Source organism: Dermacentor silvarum, chromosome 8 (genome assembly GCF_013339745.2).
Source record: "Dermacentor silvarum isolate Dsil-2018 chromosome 8, BIME_Dsil_1.4, whole genome shotgun sequence".
NCBI classification, from domain to species: Eukaryota; Metazoa; Arthropoda; class Arachnida; order Ixodida; family Ixodidae; genus Dermacentor; species Dermacentor silvarum.
In genome coordinates this window covers 39,789,344-39,813,109 of record NC_051161.1, presented here as the reverse complement: position 1 = coordinate 39,813,109, position 23,766 = coordinate 39,789,344, and the positions used below count along the sequence as shown (strand labels likewise).

Sequence of the window (23,766 nt, the reverse complement as noted above, 5' to 3'; positions counted from 1 at the left end):
CCTTTCTGAAGAGTAGGCAGGCGTCGTGCCCCTTCCAGTGTCAGTTGCCAGCCTGCTTCTCGCTTTCTCTTTCCTGTCAAATGCCGCGCGACTAGCCGCACGACTAGCCACGCGAGGGGCCGCTCGAGGCACTTTGCGTGTGTTAGCGGGCTTCTTTTACGCTCGGAAAAACACTTTTATGTAGCGCTTATTGAGCAACAAAAAGCTGTATGGAGAGTTTCTCACGTTGCTTTACAATTTTCTCATAGACACTTTCAATCTAATTATAATGTTTGAGATGTTGATTAATTAATTAAGACTAATTATGTAATTAGGCGGAATGCAAAACATAATCTGAGTATCTCCAAGCGACGGCGAACAACATTACCTTGGTTCTCTCTTGCTACGTGGCATTTGCATATCTTTAAATCTTGGTGCACGATAGTTGGGACACCCTGTATGTTTTCAAATGAAATAATAATAATAATCGGTCGCCGGGACCCGTGATTTTGTACACATTGATAGATATTTAAGCGTATAGCGGCGTGTGCCAGTGAACCACGCGGTCCATATCTCTCTCTCTATCTCTATATACCTCTGTCGTACGTCACCTTACTCTCTCCATCTTCACCCCCTCCTCCTTCCTAGCGGCATCGCTTGCCCCCAGTGACGTGGGAAAGGAGATCGCGGCTCGCAACCAAGGCTGCGGCCTTGCGCCGCGCACAGAGTGGCGGTCTAGCGGACGCGAGCGACTACAACGAACGGAGCCGGTGGCCCGAGTCGTCATTCGGCACCATGAGCGGCTACCTGCAGGACCTCGATGAGCGCCAACGCACCACACTTGAACAGGTGAGCATCCTCGTATATTGAAAGGACCGATACTGTTCCATTTCTTTATTCTCTTTCTTCCTTTCTTTTCTTTTTTTTTCTTGCCGGCCAACTCGAAAATACGAAATGTATAAGTGAGCGCAGCCATTCAGCCACATGCAAGGGTACTAGTGGATGATCTATCGTATCATATGCCGGCCCAAAACTTGAAAGCGAGAACGTGTCAGAATGAGCTTGAACGCAGGTTTGTGTTGCCGAGCTCACCTAAGGATCGGGAGTGGCTAGACATCCAGCAGCGAGGAAAAGGCGCTGGTGAAATTTTGTGTCAGAATAGTGATGATCTGTATTCTCCGCTATTTACGCGCGTATTCAGGCTGCATAGCAATCGGCTGCTGTTTATTCTGTAAGTACGTAATGCCATTAAAAAAATTTTTTTACTTATCTTTGCTGGTTTATATGAAAAAAAGAAGAGAGAAGCGTTTATTGACAACTGTTTATCAGATCGAGACATAATACTCGGAAACATGTACATTTCGCGACAAATGAACGGAAAATTGTGTCGCAGCGTTGTTAACACTTCACGACCGGCAGTCAAAATCAAACTTGGGCAAATTTGAGAAAACTCATGTTTCGCCGATGCAGTCATCGGGTGCATAGTTACCATTTTAGACTATTTTGAATTAGTTGTCTGCCCATTTAAAACATAAGATAAGCAAGAAATAAGAGTAGGGAAACGGAAACCGGCGCCAGAGCTTTCTTTAAATACCTCATCCCATTCCTCTACTTGTAGGGTTGCAAGGAAGACTTTCTTCTGCTTAAATATCCTGCCTTTCCTTTATTTCTATCTTTTTCCCTTTTTCAAAAAACCTTATGGTGTTTCAGTTTCTCTCTCTCTCTCTCTCTCTCTCTCTCTCTCTATATATATATATATATATATATATATATATATATATATATATATACATATATACTATATATATATTCTCTTTTGTCGAGCTATGCATGCGAGCAGAAGTAGCGAGGGAGGAATTTCTCCCCGCAATAAACAAGACAGAAAAAAAAAAAGAAATGTCAGACATTAAACACCGCAGTAGGCCGCGTACATATACGACCCATGCTTCATATGCGACGAAATAGAATGTTGTCACAGTCGCGGTGCTCCGTTGACCTTTGCAACATGGTTAATTACCAAAAATCAAATTTTCCAAAAAAAATATTAGAGCAGTACCGAGGACGCGAATTTCCTAGCAGCCGATATATCTATAGACATGGCTCCAGCGAATAATAGAGCGCTTAAAGAAATCCAACATTTTTTTCCCGTTTCTCGTCGTTCAAGATATGTCAATGTTGAAAGGATGATTACGCATGATGCTGGAAAACAGCCTTTTTTGTTTTCATGACTTTCGCACTTGAAAAACTTCTATGAGCGTTCGTAACATTAGCCGTGAAAAAGAAAGAAAAAAGAAAGAGAAATGAAGGACCCGTAAAACGAAAACATTTCGTCAAGGCCTATGCGCGCAACCCATACATCTTTCCAACGAGAGCTCTCTGGACGCCGCCATATGCATCGCTCGACTGTTTGCTCGAAAGTAATTGCAACAGTTGGAGCACCTGCTTTCCGGACCATCCCTCACAGCTTGCGCTCACGGCGCGTGTTTTCTCTTCAGCACGCGGATTTGTACAAGACTGGTCGTGTTTGTTCATCTTCGTGATCTTTTATCTCTTTCAACCTTGCTGGAGATATTCATCGCTTTTTTTTTTGTAGAACTTCTCAGTGTATGCTCAGGTGCGTAACGCTCTTATAGCCAATAAGTTCTGCCGAAATGGAAAAAAGATGAGGAAGTGTCATTAAAAAAAAAAAAGAATGACGACCACCCGAAAGAAGCACGATGCCGTGTCACACGGCTTTCTCAGAAATAACACTTCACAGACGAAGAAAAAAATTCGACTTTGTTCGGAGTTCCAACCTGGGAACGGTGCCCTTCCCGGGCGGTCGTTCGGCCATCTGAGCTAATTGGGAAGCTAGCAGACGGCAACTAATGATATCATAGGTCGCTCCAGGAGCCCTCATATTGCCACGTGAGTAATATTAAATTATGTTGTTTCATCTCAAGAAACTGCACGATTGGTTATAAATGGAAGGTTCCGGATTAATTTTTGACTAATTGGGGTTCTTTAACGTGCACCAAAAGCACGGTACACGTGCATTTGTGTGTTCCGCCCAGATCGGAAATCGGCCTCCACGGTATAGGGAATCGAACCCTTATCCTCGTGTTCAGCAGCACAATGTCATAGCCCCATCGCGGTGCTTGCACGGGACAATATAGTGTATAGAATATGACAATATGTAGCATGTCACGTGCCACGACCAGGTTACAATGTAGCATATAGAATTTTGGAGGACTTGCATTTCCTCCCGGTGACCTATAAGAGTGTGTGCCGAGAAATGCTTCGACAGCTACTTCGATCGTTTTCTACAGGACGCAAACCCTGGAGCAATTTAATGTAGCCCATTGCCACTTCCATATGCGTCTCTGCGCGCTTCACTCAGTCCTTGTCTTCTATCTCTCTGCACAGTACAAGTTACCAAGTGTCCTAATAAGCATTTCCACTTCACTGCGCTGGTCGAGCACATTATAAATAATGGTCCTGCCCGCCTAACTCTGCGTCAACTTCATCTCCTCCCACCTAGCTCACCCTATATACCTGTTTGCAGCAGTTCAAAAAGCACGCGTTTCGACACCCCTAACGGTCGCAAACAATGATAAAGTATATGGAAATTATAAGTTCACAGTGGCGTCTGCGAAGATCGAGACGTACATTATGACCAGTGCAGCGCTTAAAGAAACAACGGCGAATGACTGATAGAACATACGCACCCTATGAATACTTCGTCTTCAATTGTTCGAGCGCTGCATGCACTATCCGTTACGAACGGTTACAAGCTTGCCCTAACTGTATAGTGATAGACCTCGCCCATATCAGTAGTGGATGTAGTGGTACAGAGGTCTGCGACTACACGTGCATATCTCAGCTCTATGTTGCACAGATAGAGAGAATGTGAGATAATAGGAAACATGGAATGAGAGTGAAGTTGGGATCAATTACGTGCCTGCGTCCGGTTCCCTAACCTATACACGTGGTGTAACGTGCGTGATGGGGTAATAGAAGATAAAGGCAATACGCGAGAGTCTCAATGCTTGAGGAAAAGAGTACATTGTCTACGTCAGTCTATGTTAATGCACTGCCGCTTAAATAAATAGATAAATAACCTTTAAAACGTTCAATTAATTGTCCCATCCGTAATAACTGATGTAAACAAACTGTTTTCCTAAGCGAGAAATAGATAGATAGATAGATAGATAGATAGATAGATAGATAGATAGATAGATAGATAGATAGATAGATAGATAGATAGATAGATAGATAGATAGATAGATATTTGTTACAGGAAAGCCTCAGAGGTCAGATAAAGTATTCAGAAGTTCGTTGTATTCCGATTGGTGCACTGTGGCCGGTTCGCGCGGCTAGAAAGTGCTATAAACAGTAAAGAAACCCACAGTCACTGAATGTGCGGCTTCCCCGCAGGTAGCACTATTCTTTCATTCGTGTATAGTGAACACACTAAAGCAGCAGCACTAATGTGATATCGTAGGCCAGACGTAGCCTCTGCTCAACGATCAGCTCGCTGAGCGCCTACTGTAAAACCACAGGGATGTTCTGACACTGCCTGTCTGCAGCCGAGTCGATATCCCCCTCGGTAACCAATTATAAAGGATGTACGGTAAATGTTTCAAAGTCGCATGGTTTTGTCCAACGCGCTGCTGACTCTGTAGAAAGAAAGTCAAGATGCTAGGAGTATGCTTTGTGCATTTTCTTTAGCCTGTAAAGCCTGTAGCCTGTTGTACAGTCAGGGGTGTTGCATTCTTTCATAGAAAGAATTGAATCAGCGGCTCGGAGTACACGCGAAAGTTAATTATTACCTTCAAGCGTTACGAGAAACGGAGAAACTACCATTCAGCATTGTTAAGGCAACGAGCCACGCCGAAATAACACATTATCAAACATGGCAGTGCCTTTAGCTGTAGCAGCATCTGTCATACTGAAATAAAATGAAGCCACACTGAGTACTTGGGGATTCAATTTATTCGAAGCTCAATATGCGTGGTCGTTCCTTGCCACCACTTGAAATAACTGACAAGAACAAGTCACGTACACCAATGTGTGCATACATCGTAACTGAAGGTATATTGTTGCTTTTCATAAGCTGAAGCCCTTGGTAACGCGCGGAGTTCGTCCCCTTTGTACGCTCACAATGCAGACCACGAAGTACACGTGTGGCCACTCAAGTCCGTTGGCTTCAGGATTCCTGGTAAGGGGGCTCCAGTAGCCTTTTGGGCCAGCACTTGATAGGAACAACGCAGTGGCCAAGAGAAACAATGATACGGTTGTCTTTGAGCACTCCTCGAGCATTGCTTCATAATGGACGCGATAGTCAGGCTCCTTGTGCAATCTATATTGATGAAAATCCCGCGTGGTCGCGCAATTCTGTCATATGTGCCTGATTACAGGAAAATGCGGACATTATATTTGCGCGATAAATTGCAGTGTGTTGGTCAACAAATTACCAAAGTATCATTCATCACCTTTATAATGATTCAATTTAGGGCACATATCGTAATCTTAGAATTGAAATCTAGTGTTAGAGAAGTTTATAACACCCACTTAGCAGAAATCTCGTTCTTCATACCAGTTCGTCTTCATCAGCCCTGCATCTTTCAACAGTGCTGTTATCTGAAAAGCGGGATGTGATAATAATGCGGGGCGAACAGAGGGTCCTTCTTACGAGGAGGAGGAGGAGGAGGAGGAGGAGGAGGAGGAGGAGGAGGAGGAGGAGGAGTGTTGCTTGCTGCAGGCGGACTTATAGTCTCGCAAAGGTTGCCGGTATGTTTCTCCGCCCGAGCACCGCCTATAAAACGCAGTACGGTCTGAAGCCCATCACAGTCCATCCGGTAACAACAACACTTGGTATCACAATGACCTTGACATGGAGCGCTGCGCGTTGCACGTTATCCAAACCACATCGACCCACACGGCTCACCATTCACGCTATACAACCCCGCAACACAAAGGAAGTTTAGGAGGAGCCGATTCACGTCTCTCCTAAATGTCCAGTGTCCTCGCGGTGACAAAGTGTCACTTTCACTTGAGAGTGGGGCCATCTTGCGCTTCAGTTCATCTAGAAATATCTTACGTTCTGCTTCAAATTCAGGGTACTTCAGTATGGAATCTCCAATGTCACCAAGAGCTTGACAATGCACACGCGACGATGATGGGACAAGTACTGTCTTGCGCCGCCAAGCTGGAGTTTGCGCTGACCCTGTGAGGATGCGACAAAGAAGAGCGGCTTCAGTTGTGTTAAGTCCCTTAATCACACGAGGTTGGTGCGGTGGAGACCACAACGAACGGAAGTGGCTTAAGATGACCTGCTTCATGTCTCTTTCTGCGTCCTGGTTAGCCTTCTTCCGTGACCTGAACTGCAACACTTTAGCGTGAAAGACTGTCTCCGAACTTGTTGCCTGCTACGCCTGTATGTGAAAGTACTTACCGGAAAACCGAAGATAAATCTAACGTTCTGTAATTCTTTAACAACATGTAATGTACATTGGATGCACTTGTCAAGGGGAAACCCGCGCTGTGTGAGATAAACGCGATGGGAAAGGCAGGGAGGTTAACCTGACAAGATTTTGATTTGCTACCCTGCACCGGGGGAAGGGTAAGGGGAAATGAAAGACGAAAGAACAGCGGAGAGTAAAATCAAGGAAACGAAAAAAAAAGAGAAGAGGATAGGGAAGGTTGCGAACGTCCATGAGAACTACAGTCTCTCCAATAGTCCACTCGAACGCGCTGTAATAGGTAAAATGCAGCATTTCTGTTTGCAAAGTGAACAGCAGGCTGATACTGATAGGAATTCTGTTCTAACAACCGTGCTCTAATGGCGACACTTTCACAAGCCGTACAAGACACGACCCGGTCAAGTCTGGTGGCCAATTATACCTAATTCTCATATCACTGTGTTATTCCCTTCTGTATTTAATATGATCATTGGAAGAAACACCTTTTGATCGCACTGCGTTACCTTCAGATCTAAATTTAGAAGAATTTATGCACGAAGAAGCGTACATAAATCGACCTACGCCGCCTCGGCGAGTCGCAAGCTGTCAAGTGCAGCTCATTTTTCTATATTTTTTGGGGTTTATTATTATTTTTCTCGGAGTGGAGCCGGAGCTGTCGACAGCGGGAGCAATTATGTGGCCTGCGCAAACTAGTAATCTGCTAATCTGTATCTCTCGAACAAAGCAAGTCAATGACAAAGGTGCACGTTGTGCACCGAAGTTGAAAACAGCGATGTACCTCGTAATCTTTTGCCTCTTGTGAAAGGCCCTTCTTCGTGTATGTGAAGGGATGCAACAGAGGCAGATAGAGAAGTGAAGAGGGAAAAGGGAGAGAGTTGAACCAGGCGGCGCCTGTGTGGCCTATACCTTGCACTTGGGGAAGGGAGAAAGGGGGCGAGAAAGATGTGCGCAAAGAGAGAAGAAACATTCACAGCGCACAAGCACACATGCACAAGTGTTCTTCGTTCAGGAAATCACAAGCGGACACATAGACTGGTGGATCTCAAGAAACGCGGCAGGTCTTGCATATCGCAGACGCACGAGGCCACAGTCCCAGGGCATTCAGTTATACAAAAGGCTGGTCATCTAATTTCCCTTAAATGGTCCGAAGGGCAATCCTTTCATCTTCGTACGATGGGCAGTCAGAATGAATGAATGAATTCTGGTGCTCTACGTGACAAAACCACGATTTGATTATGAGGCACGCCATAGTGGGCGACTCCGGATAAATTTTGACCACCTGGGGATCTTTAACGTGCCCCCAATACACGGATATGGACGTTTTTGCATTTCGCCCCCATCGAAATGCAGCCGCCGCGGTCGGGATTCGATTCCCGCGACCTTGTGCTTAGCAGCGCAACACCAAATCCGCTAAGCCACCACGGCGGGTGGACAGTCAGACAAGAGCTGCTGTAAAGTTTGTTCTGTGCAAGAGAATCGTCGCGGCCTGAGTGGTATCTCTAATCCAGCACAAACGGCGACTTGGGCGAGTTGGCAGGTTAGCATCGTGGAAAGCAAACAGCTCGAAAGGCACAGAGGATGAAAGAGTCAGACGCAACACGGGCGCAGTACTCAAAATTAAAGTTAATTAAACTCTGGGGTTTTATGCGGCGAAATCTGTTGTTCTGTTGCTAAAAAAAAGTGTTTTTCTGAGTGTGAAAGAAGCCCGCGAATACACGCAAAATTTCCGCGCGACTGGCCGCTTGAAGCATTTTGCGTGTATCCGCGGGCTTCTTTCACGCTCGGGAAAACACTTTTTGTAGCATGTATTGAGTAACAGAAAGCTGTATCGGGAGTTTTTCATGTTGCTCTACAATTTTCTCATTGACACTTTTCATCTAAGTATAATATTTGAGAAGTTGATTAATTAATTAAGGCTAATTATGTAATTAGGCGGCATGCAAAATAATCTGAGTATCTCCAAGCGATGGCACAAAACATTTCCTTGGATCTGTCGTGCTACGTAGCATTTGCATATTTTAAAATCTTGTTGCATGATTGTTGGGACACCCTGTATAGTCACGCTGTGGTGGACGCGTGGCACTCTATAGCCTTTACAGTAACTCATTGTTGACCTTTTCGTCGTGTCCTGTTCATTCACAGTTCCGCGAAGCTGTGGCCGACGTCCGGGGGCCAGAGCACACGGACGCCAACCTACTGCGATGGCTTCGAGGTGAGGGCGTCTGTGATCTGTATTGCGAATTCAAGGTGCACCAGTTGGTCTTGTGCCAGGCGAGTACACAATGGCGCCGTATCATGTAACCACAAACGAACCCACCGTATGCGACCAAGGGGATATAATAATACTTGCTGCAGCGGTCAACCTTGCCTAATAAGATTTGCCATGCGGCTCAGGTCACATTTTGCTTTTGCTCACTAACCTGAATATGGAAGCAAAACTTTATCCGACACAGGAAAGCCCTTTACCGTTCAGTGAACTCTTAAGTATCTCGGAAACATATTTATTGTCAGGGAGTGAGCTGAAAAAACGACATTGCCAGAAAAAAAAGGAAAGTCGTACGAAGTTAACTGTTCAGGTAAATAGTTTATCAGACACCATGTAATTAAACGTCATCTAAACGTCCAGCCGTTTCTTCCCTCTACCTCAGCTGCCTCCGAATAAAGCTGCCACATATGTAGTTTAAACGTGAAACATCATGGATGATCACTTGTGAGCTCTTGTTGAAAACCGCGTAAATGGAGATGGCATATCGCACTGAGTGTGTTTATACTTGCCGTTATACTTATCGTTATACTTACCGAAACTGCGGTACTACTAGGCTCATTTTTCTCGTGCGTTCAGATGCCACGGAAGCATTGCTCCGCTTCAGGCATCCATCTCCTACAATACAGAACGTTGAATATTTTACTCTAACCAGTTTTAAGTGACGTGGCTTTGTGTTCATGTAGAAGACCGTCCTGGAGCAGTGAGCTCATTCTTTTGACAAAGATACCGCGCGATGGCACAAGGAAATCATAGTTTGGGGGACCCCAACAGCAGACATTAATATCACAAGACAACAAGAACAATAAGAAAAGAAAAAAAAAAAGGCTTTAGTGATTTAGCGTGCCGCTTGAGCGCGTGCGCCCATGGCGTTGCTATTGGATTGTAGTCTCACCTATTTTTACAGCCATGTGACTCTTTCTGCGGTTGAGACAAAGAACTGCATTTTGCTTTGTTCAGTGTTTCGCAGCTCTGTTTAACATTGGGGCGCCGACGCAAAGCAAGTTTTGATTTGTAACGTCAAACATGACGGATGTGTAACGTATATACCATTAGTCCCACGTCGTGATCATCATCATCATCTTTAGCCTATATTTATGTCCACTGCAGGACGAAGACCTCTCCCTGCGATCTCCAATTACCCCTGTCCAGCGCTAGCTGATTACAACTTGCGCCTGCAAATTTCCTAACTTCATTCATCACCCCACCTAGTTTTCTGCCATCCTCGACTGCGCTTGCCTTCTCTTGGTATCCATTCTGTAACTCTGATGGTCCATCGTTTATTCATCCTACGCATTACATGGCCTGCCCAGCTCCATTTTTTCTCTTAATGTCGATTAGATTTAGTCGCACGTAACTTGCGCCAAAATTTAAAATTATGCAAGTGCCACGTAGCTAGACCGAACCAAGGTAATGTTGTTTGCCTTCACTTGGAGCAAGGTAAGATTATTGTTTGTATTTCGCTTAATTACTTAATTAGTTATTATTTACCAACTGCTCAAATATTATATTCAGAGCAAAGGTACCAATGAGAAAATTGTAGACCGTCCTGAAAAATTCCCGATCCAGCTTCCTGTTGCTCAATACGTGCTACATAATTTTTATTTCTAGGCCTGAAAGAAGGCCTAAAAAACATAAAAAATAGTTGCGCGGCCCTTTTCAGGGGCGTCCTCTGAGAGGTGGAGGCCTGTTCCATCTCGTCAAAGATGGATGCGACAATCTCAAACCATGAGATGCCAATGTCCTCCTTCCTGCTAACTCATGGATCGATCCAATATTATGTTGTGTTTGGTTGAAGTTCGCACGCAGTTGTCTGAATCACGTGCTTGTGGGGTACCATGCCTATCGGACGCTCACACATCACACATTTTGCTGTCGCTTGCTGGCAGCCTATTACGCGCATTTCCTCAGTTGCATGGGACCATTCCCGCGAAATATTTTATTTCTGCCTGACGACATTATCGTATAATCGTGGCCGGCCTTCTAAACGGGACTTTTGTTCCTCAGCACGCGAGTTCGACTTGGACCGGGCGGAGCACATGTTTCGACAGGTGAGACACGTTGGCGCCCTTGGCGGTCGCACAGCCCTCGGCTGAGCCTTGCTTCTTGAACAGCACCTGCGATGGCGCCAGCAGAACGGCGTGGACACCCTGCTCACGGACTACAAAGTGCCCAAGGTGGGTTTGCCGGTTTCTTCACCTCCCCTGATACACGCATACCTCTCTCGAAAGTTCTGAAGTTTCAAAAGGTTCTGTGTTAAAGGTCTCCACAAGTGACAATATCTGGGATCACGCTCTGTTGCAAGGCTCCTATAACACAGCTGGCGCTGTTGTTTCAAGGAAAGGGAGGAGGAGGAGGAGGAGGGGAGGAGGAGGGGGAGGAGGAGGAGAGGAAGAAACTTTATTTAAGGCCAGTACTAAGGAAAGGGAGGACTGCCGTCTATATCGATGTTTGGGGCACTGTGGCAGGGCGCATTCTGTGATGGTCGAAAATTATGCGCGGCCCGGTCCCCTCACACGTGCAGTCGCTTGGAAACTTTTAGGAGTACTGTAAAACTACCTGACAGCTTCGTTGAGAACTCTTCATCTGTTCAGGATGCGTTCGCCAAATGGGCGGAGCCGCCTGGGAATTTACTAGCAGCTCACTTTGCAACACACCAGCTTAACGAAATCATTGAAAAGACAACTGCACTCTGACAGTAATCCTCTACGGAATAGAATGTAAAGACATTAAGGTGAATATGTGGATTGCGAAACGAAGTGATGGGCACAAACATGAGAGTGTTTAACGTCAATAGCAAAAGTGCAAACTTTCATTACGCTGAAATCGGTGATGGTCTGTGGAACAGTGTCTCACCGTCTAGAGTCCTCAGCCGTCGTATAAAATTCCGGAGTTGTACAATGACCGGATGATATCGACTGTAGGTGAAAAGGGAGTTATCCTCGGATATGTGCTCTGGCGTGTTAGTGGAGATCCGCCGTAGTGAGGCAGCTAGACTCAGTGGTACAGTATCAGGTCTTTCAAGCGGTACTAAGACGACTGAGTTGATCCGGAGATCAAACGCTGGTAGATGATAATGTAGCTGATATTACGTAGTTGAAACCTTCTGCACACAGTACAATATGAATAACCAGATGACAGGATGCACCACTTGGCGACAAACAGTACTCAAGACAGTGGCGCATCGACGGGGGGGATTCGGGGGTTGTAACCCCCCCCCCCCCCCCCCTGAGGCCGACTTAACCCCCCCTTTTGTTTAACCCCTTTTCTTTCCTTACGCATTTTAGTACTGCAATTAAGATGTAAAACGCGCAATCGTCTGCACACTCGCAAAAAGCGCACTTTTGGACAATTTCCCGTGAAGAAATCGACATTAGTGCTGTTTAGATGGTATTGGCAAACTGTCAACCCCCCCCCCCCCCCCCCCCCCCCCCCTGGCAGAGATCCTGGGCGCGCTACTGACTCAATAACAAAGCGTTTTTTGCCATTGTTGTTGTTTATTTATAATTATTGGGTTTGGAGCACCTTCGTCTGCGAATCTTGAAGACTGTCATATTTGTTGAAAAAATGTACGTGTAAGAAAACTAAGTTCGCGGCAGGCAAGGTGTATTACAAGCGGCCATGTAAATATGACAACCCTGTACTGCGCACTGAATATCTGGCCTATACCGCGAGTGAGGCCAGAAAAAAAAAATACCAAACCATTTCTCAATGTTACAGGTGATGCGCGACCACTTTCCAGGGGGCATCTTGGACTGCAATCCGAAGGGACACCCCCTCTGGATCATAAACATCGGCAGCGTGGACATAAAGGGTGAGCCGAATGCCGTTCCTGTTGCGAGAAGAAATGGAGGAGAAAGAGGGGAGAGACGGTTGTATGAGCAATAAGGTGGTGTCCAAAAACTTCAGTCCTGACCTGTTTCCGGCTCCCAAAATCGCTTCCGCCGCATTCAACTAGCAAAAGCGTAGCCTCTAAGATCCTCAATTAAAATCCAGAGGGCGCCAACCTGTGAGGCGTGGATTTAGACACCACTTATTGGATGGATGGATGGATGGATGGATGGATGGATGGATGGATGGGTTTTACGATCATCACCTTTGAAACCAAAGTCGCCATTTTATTTACCTTTCCTTGCATTTATTCTCAGCACATCAGTGAGAGAGAGAGAGAGAGAGAGAGAGAAGCTGAATGCTATCTGAAGAGGTGAGCCTATAGCGACATGCCTGGTATGCTACTCCAGTTGGGAGAGGCGGATGGATGAAAAAAAAAAAAATCCGCAGTTTCCTCTAGCAATGAATTGAATTTAAAGTGTCTTATCGCCTTAAGTAAAAATAAGTACAGTTCGTTTCAGTGTGTGCTCCCCGCTTTTACGCCACCAATCCTCAAGTCGTCTGCCGTCTTTTACTATTCTTCGCCGAAGATTCATTAATCTATTTGACTGCTTTCTTTAAAGCTCAAAGCTTCCGGCAGGTAGCGACACTTCGGTTTGCCTCTGGATCAATGGTGTGACATTCTGGAGCAGAAATAATCAGCGTTACACTTCATGGTAAACGGATCAGAGACGAACTTGACAAGGGCTGACGTTGGGTCTTGTTGGTATACTATAGCGTAGTGTAAAGTGCTTGAAAAGATGACGTCGAATAGGGCGCTCTAGCTGCGTCCTCCTCCTTCGTTCGTTCTCGTGTTTTCAAGAGATTTGTATCTGTTACTACGGATAAGAAAGTTGGGGAGGGAGTCAAGATTTTTTCACATGTTGGAATATTTTATTCGGACAAAACAGGTACAAGGTTTGCCCGCGAGGTAAGCCAAAAGGAGGGCTTAAACCTCCTGACTAGGGCTTATCTCGCTGATGCAGCAGAGATAGCGGAATTTGCAAGGTACAAAAGCAGTTTGTAAAGCAGACATTTCATAACTACATACAAAACAATCTTTGAAGCACACTGCAGAACACAAGTTGCTTGTAAAATAACATACGAACGAGTTAATACGTCACTAACATAAAAGTAACATTTAGAGAATTTAATTATTACACCACTAATGCAACAACCAAGCACCCTTAACACTGAAGAATTCACTGTTGCATTGACATTTATACAGCATATCTAGATCAGAAGAGAGAAGCATGTTCACTATATGAAGTGTTTAAATTGGCGAATAGTTCTACACTCTCTAGCGACATCAACAATGTTAGGGTACGTATTACATAAACGCATGATTTCATATTCGATAGTTTCCATGCCATAGTTTGTCCTGGGTTTCGTCGCTACTATTGAGGTGTGGCGTAAGCTGTGTCCTGTGTTTCTACTGAGGTAACGGTTTGAAAATGTCTCAAAGTTGCTGGAGATCTCTTTAAACAACCGAATGCAGATCTTTGCTTGGTAAGAGTTTCTAATATTAGGGATATTATAGCGCATTATTAGTTTAGAAGATCATATATGTATTGATTAGAAGAATTAAGCAAACGAACAGCTCGCCGTTGTAATACCGCTAGTTTTTCTATATCGGTTTTATTGCCGTTTCCACATACTAATAAGCCATAGCTAAGATGAGAATATACCCGCGAAAAGTACAGTTGTCTGATAAGCCTGACAGGCACATAGTACCGGATTCGTTGTCGCAAACCAACTAACCGTTCAACTTTAGTGCGTACCTTATTTATGTGCTCTGTCCAGCTTAAGTTTTTATGAAATGTAACTCCTAGAAAAGAATGACTTGACACATGTTCTTGTTGCGATCCACAGTAGTGAAGTTTAACATCGTAACTTATTTCTTTATTCCTAGCATAAATGTCCGTAAACTTAGTTTTTTGTTCGCATTTAGGCTGAACTGATTTAAATGTAGCCATTTGTGAAGTTCTTCTAACCAAGAATTGGCGGCAACTTCTAGTTCCTGAAGATCAACACCAGAAAAGAAAACGTTAGTGTCATCCGCGTACATTACTATTTCATCTGTTAATAGAACGTTTACTACATCTTTTATATACACGATAAACATTAACGGCCCTAAAATCGAACCCTGTGGTACCCAATATTTAATTACGTTTTTTTCCGAAGTGTAACCTTGCAATGAAGTATATTGCAATCGAGATTCAAGGTAACTATTCATAAGTTCTAATGCTGTGCCTCGAACGCCATTTACTTGGAGCTTATCTAGCTTATCTAGTAATATTTCATGTTTGATAGAATCAAAGACCTTGCGAAAATCTAGGAATATACCAATGGTAAGCTTTCTTTCTTCAATATTATTTATAATTGTATCTCTGATTCTTAATAATGCCATTTCGGTTGATTTATTTTTCGGGAAGCCATATTGCTTATCTGAAATAATACCTTTATCCAGCAGAAAACCATTTAGGCGCTTATATATAATACGCTCAGCGACTTTTGAAAATAATGGCAATACCGAAATGGGTCTGTAATTGTTTAGGTCGTTGTGATTTCCGCCCTTAAAAATCACAGCAACACCGAGCTATCTTCATTTTTTCAGGAAAAACTCCAGTGGAAAGTATACTGTTACAGATGTGTTCCAACGGACGGCATATTATGTGAGCAGCTGCTTTAATAGGTTGAGCTTTCATGCCGTCCTCACCAGCGGCTGATTTGTTGCTCAAGGAATTGAGAATGGAAAAAATCTCGCTTTCAGATGTAGGTGTAAAAAAATCGTCTCGATGACACGATTATCAATATAACTTTTACTGTTTCAATTTGGGGATAAATCTGATGTAGAAGTTGAAGCACCAGCATTGATAAAATGATTATTAAATAAATTAGCTGCGCTGTTTCCGCAAAATTTAACATCATTTACAACAATTTCTGACGGCACATTCTGTGTAGAGGAACCTATTATCTCGCGGTATATGTTCCACATTCTACGACCATCACTCATAGAACTTTCAAATCGATGCGTGTAGTACTCAGATTTCACTTTCTTCAGATCACTATTCAGTTTGTTCCTGACTTGTTTAAACTCTTTAAATATTTCACGGACACGGGTATTTAAGAAATTATTGAATACTTTGTCTCTGTGTTGAATGCGCTTATATAGTTCATGATTTACCCATTCCTTTCTAGCTTTTTATGCTTGACCACAGAATGCTTCATTGTATATTTGTTTCACTTTGGACACAAATAGGTCGTATGATGCAGAGGGATTCGCTTGAGCATAAACATCAGACCAATTCGTATTAGAAAGCAAAGTTTGAAATAGCCGTATGCTTTGGTTATCTATGACTCGCTTAAAGTGGTGATTTTGTTCAGTGCGCACATGAAATGGTAACGCAGAGAAAATCGGCAGATGATCACTTATACCAGAACTGAGCAGTCCGCAACATGTTTCACTTTTTTGTGACCGAAGTAAAATATAAATCAATCAATGTCTTCTAATTCGGTGTTATCCGAGTAGGAAGTTCAATAAGGTTTTCGCAACCAATATGCTAGCATAGTTTCAATGAGTTGAATACTTTCATTACTTTTGGAAAGTAAGTCAACATTGAAGTCACAAAAAAAAAAAAATCGAGTGCAATTTCTTCATGTTGGCAAGTTCAAGTACTGAGTCCATATAATCAAGCAGTCCTGTTAGAGCACCTTGCGGTGGGTGGTAGACAACAACAATCAGAATGTTTCGAGAAATTGCAGCAATACATTCAAAATCATCGGTCACGCGTGTAAGTTTCCCTCCCCCTCGATCCCCCCAACTGGATCCAATATTCTATATCAACCAGCCATTTCTTGAAAAAAAAAAGGTAAAATGTGATTCAATGATGCAGTGTGCGAAGACATCTGCTTGTAAACAACAACAACAACAACAACAACAACAACAACAACAACAACAACAACAACAACAACAACAACAACAACAACAACAACAACAACAACAACAACAACAACAACAACAACAACAACAACAACAACAACAACAACAACAACAACAACAACACAACGACGACGACGACGACGACGACGAAACAACAACAACGAAACAATAACAACTACAACAATAATAATAATAACAACAATAACAACAACAACAACAACAACAACAACAACAACAACAACAACAACAACAACAACAACAATAATAATAACAATAATAATATCAATAATAATAATAATAATAATAATAATAATAATAATAATAATAATAATATAATAATAATAATAATAATAATAATAGACGCACTAAAAATTGTTGAGCGCACTAGAAAGATTAGCAATGTCATGTTTGGATTGCAGTCGCCAATTTCAAGTTACGTTCATATGGCGGAGAAGAAAATCGGGTTTATCGCGGTATCTCTGGTCCGCATACTTACGCTCAAAGGAGTACATGAAGGTGGTTTCGTTTTTGTGAGTTTGAGAAAGAGTGTACGCAAAGGCGTGTGCCAAATCTTGATATTTGAGCACCCATCGGGGCCTGTTCGTTCGTAACCCTTCGTTTCGATAAAGCATCGCGCGCCGCGAACGACGAGCCAAGTACGAGAGCGAGATCTCACCGAGTGCATGGCCCTGCGGACAAGGACGGTGCACACCTTGCGTCAGGTATGACGAAGTCACCCGCGCTATATACGATAGCGCGGCGAGGTAAATTTCGTCGTGGTCTCGGCAGCGGGCGACACAGAGGGTGGCCGTGAACGTATACAACGTGTTCCGGCGGACGAATATACCGTGTACCGACCTTCATTCGTCGCGGACACGTTCTCGAACTCTTTATCCTCACTCGGGCAGAACTGATTATCAGATCCAGGTCAGATCGTGGAAGCTAAACATCCTCTAACATCTGACCATGCGCGCGAAACAAAGAACGAAAAAAGAAAAAGAAAGAAAGAAAGAAAGAAAGAAAGAAAGAAAGAAAGAAAGAAAGAAAGAAAGAAAGAAAGAAAGAAAGAAAGAAAGAAAGAAAGAAAGAGAGGAAATAAGAAGACCACAGTAATTTGTTTCGGTTCATGCAAAGAAAAAAGGGCGTAGGAAAACCGGCCGTGGTAGTTCAGGCTGAGCTCGATCGAGGTCGTAGGTTCGTTTCCGGCCGCGGTGGCCGCAATCCCATTGGGGGCGGAAGGAAAAAAAAAAAACGCTTGTGTACCATCATAGGGTGCACATTAAAAAACCCCAGGTGGTCAAAATTAATCCGGAGTTCTGCACTACAGCGTGCCCCACAATCACATCGTGGTTTTGGCACACAAAACTCCGGAATTATTTCTTTAACGCACGGGAGGAGTTATTTGCTCAGCAAGCCTGATTCTGCCTATAGCATCGCGAGTCCACGTGCGCGCTGAGGTTTAACATCGGTCCTTGCCATTGATATTTTTATTGTCCTGTTTGTGAAGGTCACGGGTGAGATAAGGCACAATGCGGTCTAAGGCTCTTAACGCTTAACAGCTCGCCAGTTCTTAGTAGGGCCTTCAAGCGTTCGAGGTCGACTCGATCGCTAGCGCACCAAGGCTAAAGCTAAAGGTCCGGAATTAATGAAGCTAGTAGTTAATAGACTGCAAGATAGTCAGGTTCAGCTTAGCTTGTTGATAGCAGTGACATAAAGATAAGAACGGCGTTATTATACAAAATTACACATGGAAATTACGGAGACGTGTGTTTAAACAAGGAGGCCGGGTTATTATTTAAGTATGACTCCCATTGGCCTTGTTTCCTAAGACTGAATGGTGCAGAACCGTATGTTGCCGCTTTTGCCCTTCTTGCCCCGCCTCCCCCCCCCCCCCCCCCCCCCTTTTTTTTTTTTCTCGTAATATTCGTCGATACAATCGCGTGCACACTGTGAGTTTTCTTTAGAGCTACGAATCATGTTACACTGCTGTAGAAACATTTTTCGCACGTTTTGATTCGCGTCATCTCGACCGCAAGAAGCTCAGATCGCACGTTTCGCATTGCAGGGACGTGCTGACAAGGAACATCTTTTTTGAGCTTTCTAAATAGATAACTCCGCTCATGACCATTCGTCATTCACCAGAAGTGGATGCGAAGCCCAATGTGTGTCAAATTAGGATATTGTCACGTTGTAGTGACGATAAAGAATTAGATAGTGACAAAAGTGTGAGTCATGACTGTATCTCTTTATTGGGTGAACTTGTGCCAGTAACAGCTGAAAGCACAACACAACGATAGCGGCCATCACATTCGTCGGTCGTCGAAATCTTATCTCACGGGTCAAGTCCGTAGCTATTTATACATGCATCACAGTACATTCCTGGATAATCGCTCGTGCTTGTTTACATTCGAGAATGCACAACGGCGTTCGCGTCCCGGGCAGAATCTGACCAGACAAGACTCTTTCGCTTCAGAATCCATGACAACATTAGAACATGTACGGGTACAGTAGGCACGCCTTACGCCGAGCGACAAGTCTACACGCGTGGTAAAGCCCAAGTGGACAGGCTAGGGTAGTGTAGGTGTAAGGCCGTTCTGCTCCAGCTCATTTCATTTTCGTTTTCTCTTGTTCCGCAAGGTAAAATTACCACTCCGTCTACCTGAAGAGCCAGCTTTTCTGCATTGCTTGCCTATCTAGCGGGCGAGCACACGCCATGAGGGCCTGTAGAAATAGGTGAAGAAGGCAGTATAAAAGAAAGAGGGAAATGTTGCCTACACGCAGTGTCTTTCACGGGAAGATGTGACATCATTTCTGAAGGATAGTGTTACAGTGTAGACAGGGTAAATAATTGACGAAAGTGAATTAATTCCATTTCATTAATTTTATTCTGGAAATACAGTTATATTACGAAATCACAAACCTGCTTCCTTGTGCAAGCAAAGCAAGTGTGCCTTAAAACATGAATAAAGCTACGCTTTATTAAAACAAAATTAAAAAAAACAGAACCGCGAACACTTGAGCGGCTTACGGACATTCCTGCAACAAGAAAGTCACGCTTGGTGTGCGATGTTATCCTGCAATGCCTGTTAGTGGCTTTAAATAGCTCTTTTCTCAGACAACTTCCCAGTGAGCTCGAGCTTCGATAGACTAACTTAAATACCATGCTAATCCCGAACATCGCGGACGTCATTTCCTAAACATGCCAAATTCAGTGACCGCTACCGAACGTAGCACAACTTTAGCACGTCTAGACTTAAGAGCATGAAATCAGATTTCTTCTAGTTAACCTCAATTAGAACATTGTTTACCCACGCTCACTCGCTGATATTAACCACTGCCGTTATATATCGTAACACTGCACCATCAATTTCCTTTACCATAGCTTGTTGCGCACGCAATCCTTAGGTTATCTTGTTACGGCACAGAAGCGCACCCTAGCGTGGCAACTGTTTAACTGAAGTGATTAGAGAAGAAAATTTGCGGGTATACGATGCATCTATTTCACACAAAACAGCAGTGGCTGGGGATCACAGGGAGACGCCTTTGTCCTGCAGATGGCTTTAATACGGTGCTGCTGCTGATAACGATGGACACTTACGTATTTGTAAATGTGCTCTAGGAGGTGACCTAAACTATACACGACGTGAACGGTGTGGCGAGAATGCTGCTAGGAGCGTGGTCAATCATGCCTTCGCGGTGGTACTCGTAGGTTTTCTACAGGTGCTGCCTCAGGCGGACATTTACCGCCACTGCATGTACCTGCTCGAGCTGCAAGAGAAGATAAAAAAGGACACGTCGCGCAAGGTGAGTGTTGGGCCCCCGGCGCTTCTTTCCTATACGTGCGAAATTAGATGCTGCACGTTGATGCAACTGTCATGAAGATTGGGCGATATTGTGCTGCAGAAAGGACGTGGAGGCACGATAATGCCTTTTTAACAGCGGAGCTGCTTAAGCTTTTGGTTCGGCCGTGGAGCGTTAGCAGAAAACTGCGCCTGGCGATGACGTCACCGCGCGTTGCCTAGCAACGCCTCGCACAGCTGATGCGAGGCGTTGCTAGGCGACGCACGTGACGTCATCGCTCGGCGAGGTTACCACCCTCTCTCAGGTTACCTCGCCACAGCGCGAGGCGCGGCCGACGTATCCGGCGTTCATCGGCCACGCCTCGCGCTGGACTATAGAGTGCTGCGCTGGCATGTCGTCCCCGTGCCGAGCGCGCTCGCGCGTCACCGCTACGTCGGACTCTAAGTGGCCTTTAGAAGACTGCGACCTGCAACTTGGCCGACCTGCAGATGGGTCGGCCAAGTTTGGCTAAGAACCAGCCAAACGAAACCAAGTTAAGAAAGGGAAAACAAAGCCAAAGCTAAGAACGAGCCAAGTCAAACCAAATTAAGCAAAGGAAAGCGAAGTTAAAGCTAGGGAAGGGCCACCAGCTTGGCTGTTTGCCTATAGTCTTTGCACCACTTAGTGTGAAACTGCTCCTAATTTTTGTTTGGTTTTTTCTCATGCACATCTGCAAATCCTACCATAATGCCCAATACCCCGCAGTTTCACTCAAGGCTTGAGAATGTAACCTACCTGTTGAGCACGCCATGACAAGTTCAGTGTCTCCAGGGAGCTGAATTCAGCATTTTATTTAAGGCTGCATGTTCTTAAGCAAGTGAAAACCGTATTATTAGTTATTCCATACAGAACTGCTCCAGTGTGAAATCTACGGTGTATTCACCCGCCTGAACAGCTTGGAACCATCGCATTTTAGTGCATGGGTCCAGAGAATTAGCTAGTTCAAAGCATCCGAACAACAGTGGGAGGAAAACGCTCTGCTTTATAATAACTGCGTGGACATTTCATCCGAACATCCCATTTCCGGATGTCCTCTTTAAGACTTCTTTCTCGCCATTGCAGCTGGGAAGAGAGATCGAGACGCAGTACGTGATCATGGACTACGAGGGCTTTTCAGTGCGCCAGCTTTACTCCTGGCAAGGTGCGTGCCAGTGGTTTGCATGCAGCACATATAGTTAAGAGCCCCGCAATCTGTACTCCATGTCTCATAACTCCGTGCCATCCGTTTGAGTGCCAGTCGTGTTGAAAAGTGTTTTGCTCTTCGTTGTTCGTAGTGCTCAACCTTCTGACGGACTTGCTCAAGATGTATGAGACAAACTTTCCGGAGTCCCTTGAGAAGGCATTCGTCATCAATGGTAAGCATGCGTGAACTGTTGGCGACGGTTTACGGCACAGCGCGACTATGCCTAGCTATATGCGGTATATAGTTTAGCCACTGTCACAACAATCCAGCTACACGGGCTCAGGAAAGGGAAGCGCACGCAGAATATAACAAATATTCAGTCAGCGGAACGGAAACTCTAAAGCAAAACTTTGACGCTGTCACTTGTCTCAGTTGAAGCCTTGCTGTAACTCTGGTAAGTGAACCAACGACATTCGGACTGTACGACGAGAGTATCACGAGACCCTCGGCTAAATGTAAACTGGACGTCATCCTGGTGACCCTGACTCAGCGCGCAATATGCACAAGTTCAAAACACAAGAGGAAGTGCGATGGTCTGTCGGCCACAGTTGTCCTACGTATTTACTTGCGACGGGCGGTGCGGCGCGTTCAGATGTGGCCGCTCATTGCTCTCGAGTCATAGAACGTGAACGACAACCTCACGTTACCTTTTGAGTCTACAAAGGAAGGTGGCGCCGAGCTGCGAGAAAGCGTCGTGTAACTGCACTCAAGGGTCTTCGTTCAAAGCCTTGTTCAAGCTGCTACATATTTTGCTACAAGCATGAGTTCGTGCTATTAAACAGTCGTATAACAACAATACTGTGTGCTATGTCTGAACGAAGCTTTTTGCTTAAACGAAACAAAATTCCGCTACATCTCGATCTGCGTTTACGCGGAGTCTACTCTACTATCGCGTTTGTGCGAATGAAATGCGGGAAGGAACTTTTGCCGACTTGGAAGATAACACTATTACTATTACAAACGTTAACTGACGATGCGTTAAGTCGCCGTATCCGCGTACTTAGAATATAGCCTGTTAGCATAGCGTAACGGTTGATGCATTTCCACCCGAAACCAGCTGCATATGGGTCGGAGTCTCAGAGCATGCGCATCGCGGTAATGATAGGCCCTTCGGTCTATACGTGGTCTATACCAATACGCTCAAACGGTGTGGTGATTTCCTTCGCCGAGGGGCAGCATAGCACGCGCCTCAGCGCGCGTTTGTGCAGTGCTGCTACGTGGACGCGGAACACTGTGCTGAATCGGGCTATTGGGCATAAAGTAGAGAGATAAATTTTATTACTGCACTTGGACCCCTTTGCGCATTTCGGCCCCGTTCTGCTTTGTTGCAGCGTGTAGCGCTCTCGCTTAATAACAAGCACGCACTTCCTGCCCTTCAGAGGCAGGCTTTCTTGCAGAGCTTAGTCGCCTAGCGGCTAAGCTCATTAATTGTTGAAGGAAGAGAATCAGGTTATCGCAAGATGAGAGCCGTGGTAACTGCCTCACTCGATGGAGGACACCTCGACCACGGGGTCAAACGTAAGGAAGTGGCGAAAAATCCCGATATGTGGTAAAAAGATCACGTCATCAACCTTGATACTGAATAGCAAGGTGCTTTCTCAAGCTGGTAGTTCCGTAAGAAAGCTCTAATCGCATATGTACAAACATGGTTTTAAGAACTGCATTCTTCTGCGTTGACAAAAAAAAAATGATTTACACGTATTTTTAAACCTTGTTTCACAATGAAAAATTAGTTTTGTGAATCCTCGCCTGCAGGAAGGATTTTACCCGTAAGTATATTTTTCATTAGTTGGAAAGCATCACGAAAGTGACAGTAAAGTGCTGCACATTAAATTGTCCAGTGAAAAAGGAGTAACAGTTGTGCGAAAGCATTTGCATAAATCTTTTGAATGGGTGGGTAATTTTTAACAGGGAAGATGTTTAACCTGGGCGTTTGCCGTCAGGTGTAACGCCGAAATGTGGGCCGATCCTGGTGGTAGTGCAGAAAGGGGCAAAGTGCAATGGCACATACCCATGTGAACTAGCGAAGCTGTTTAAGCTTGAGGATGGTCCGTCGAGCTGTACGCCACAAAACCTCCGCCTGTCAAAGACGTCACCATGCGTCGCCTAGCAACGCCTCGCCTCAGCTGCGCCGACCGCACCGAGCCTAGCCACAGCTGCGTGAGCGGTGACGTCATCGCGCGCGCCGCATCGCTTCGCCTTAGCCACGGTGGCCTTCGCTTTG

The 23,766-nt window shown here is 44.7% G+C and overlaps 1 protein-coding gene across 1 annotated transcript in view; it reads left to right on the top strand.

Annotated features, from left to right (window-relative positions):
* The first annotated feature begins 693 nt into the window (after positions 1–693).
* Positions 694–23,766, top strand: part of LOC119461062 (SEC14-like protein 2) — a 39,857-nt gene continuing 16,784 nt past the window's right edge. The window contains exons 1-8 of the mRNA XM_037722240.2: positions 694–828; positions 8,586–8,655; positions 10,714–10,757; positions 10,821–10,883; positions 12,427–12,520; positions 20,229–20,323; positions 21,422–21,500; positions 21,634–21,714. Coding sequence (XP_037578168.1) covers positions 775–828; positions 8,586–8,655; positions 10,714–10,757; positions 10,821–10,883; positions 12,427–12,520; positions 20,229–20,323; positions 21,422–21,500; positions 21,634–21,714 — 580 coding nt within the window. The 5' untranslated portion in view covers positions 694–774. The remainder of the gene's footprint in view (positions 829–8,585; positions 8,656–10,713; positions 10,758–10,820; positions 10,884–12,426; positions 12,521–20,228; positions 20,324–21,421; positions 21,501–21,633; positions 21,715–23,766) is intronic.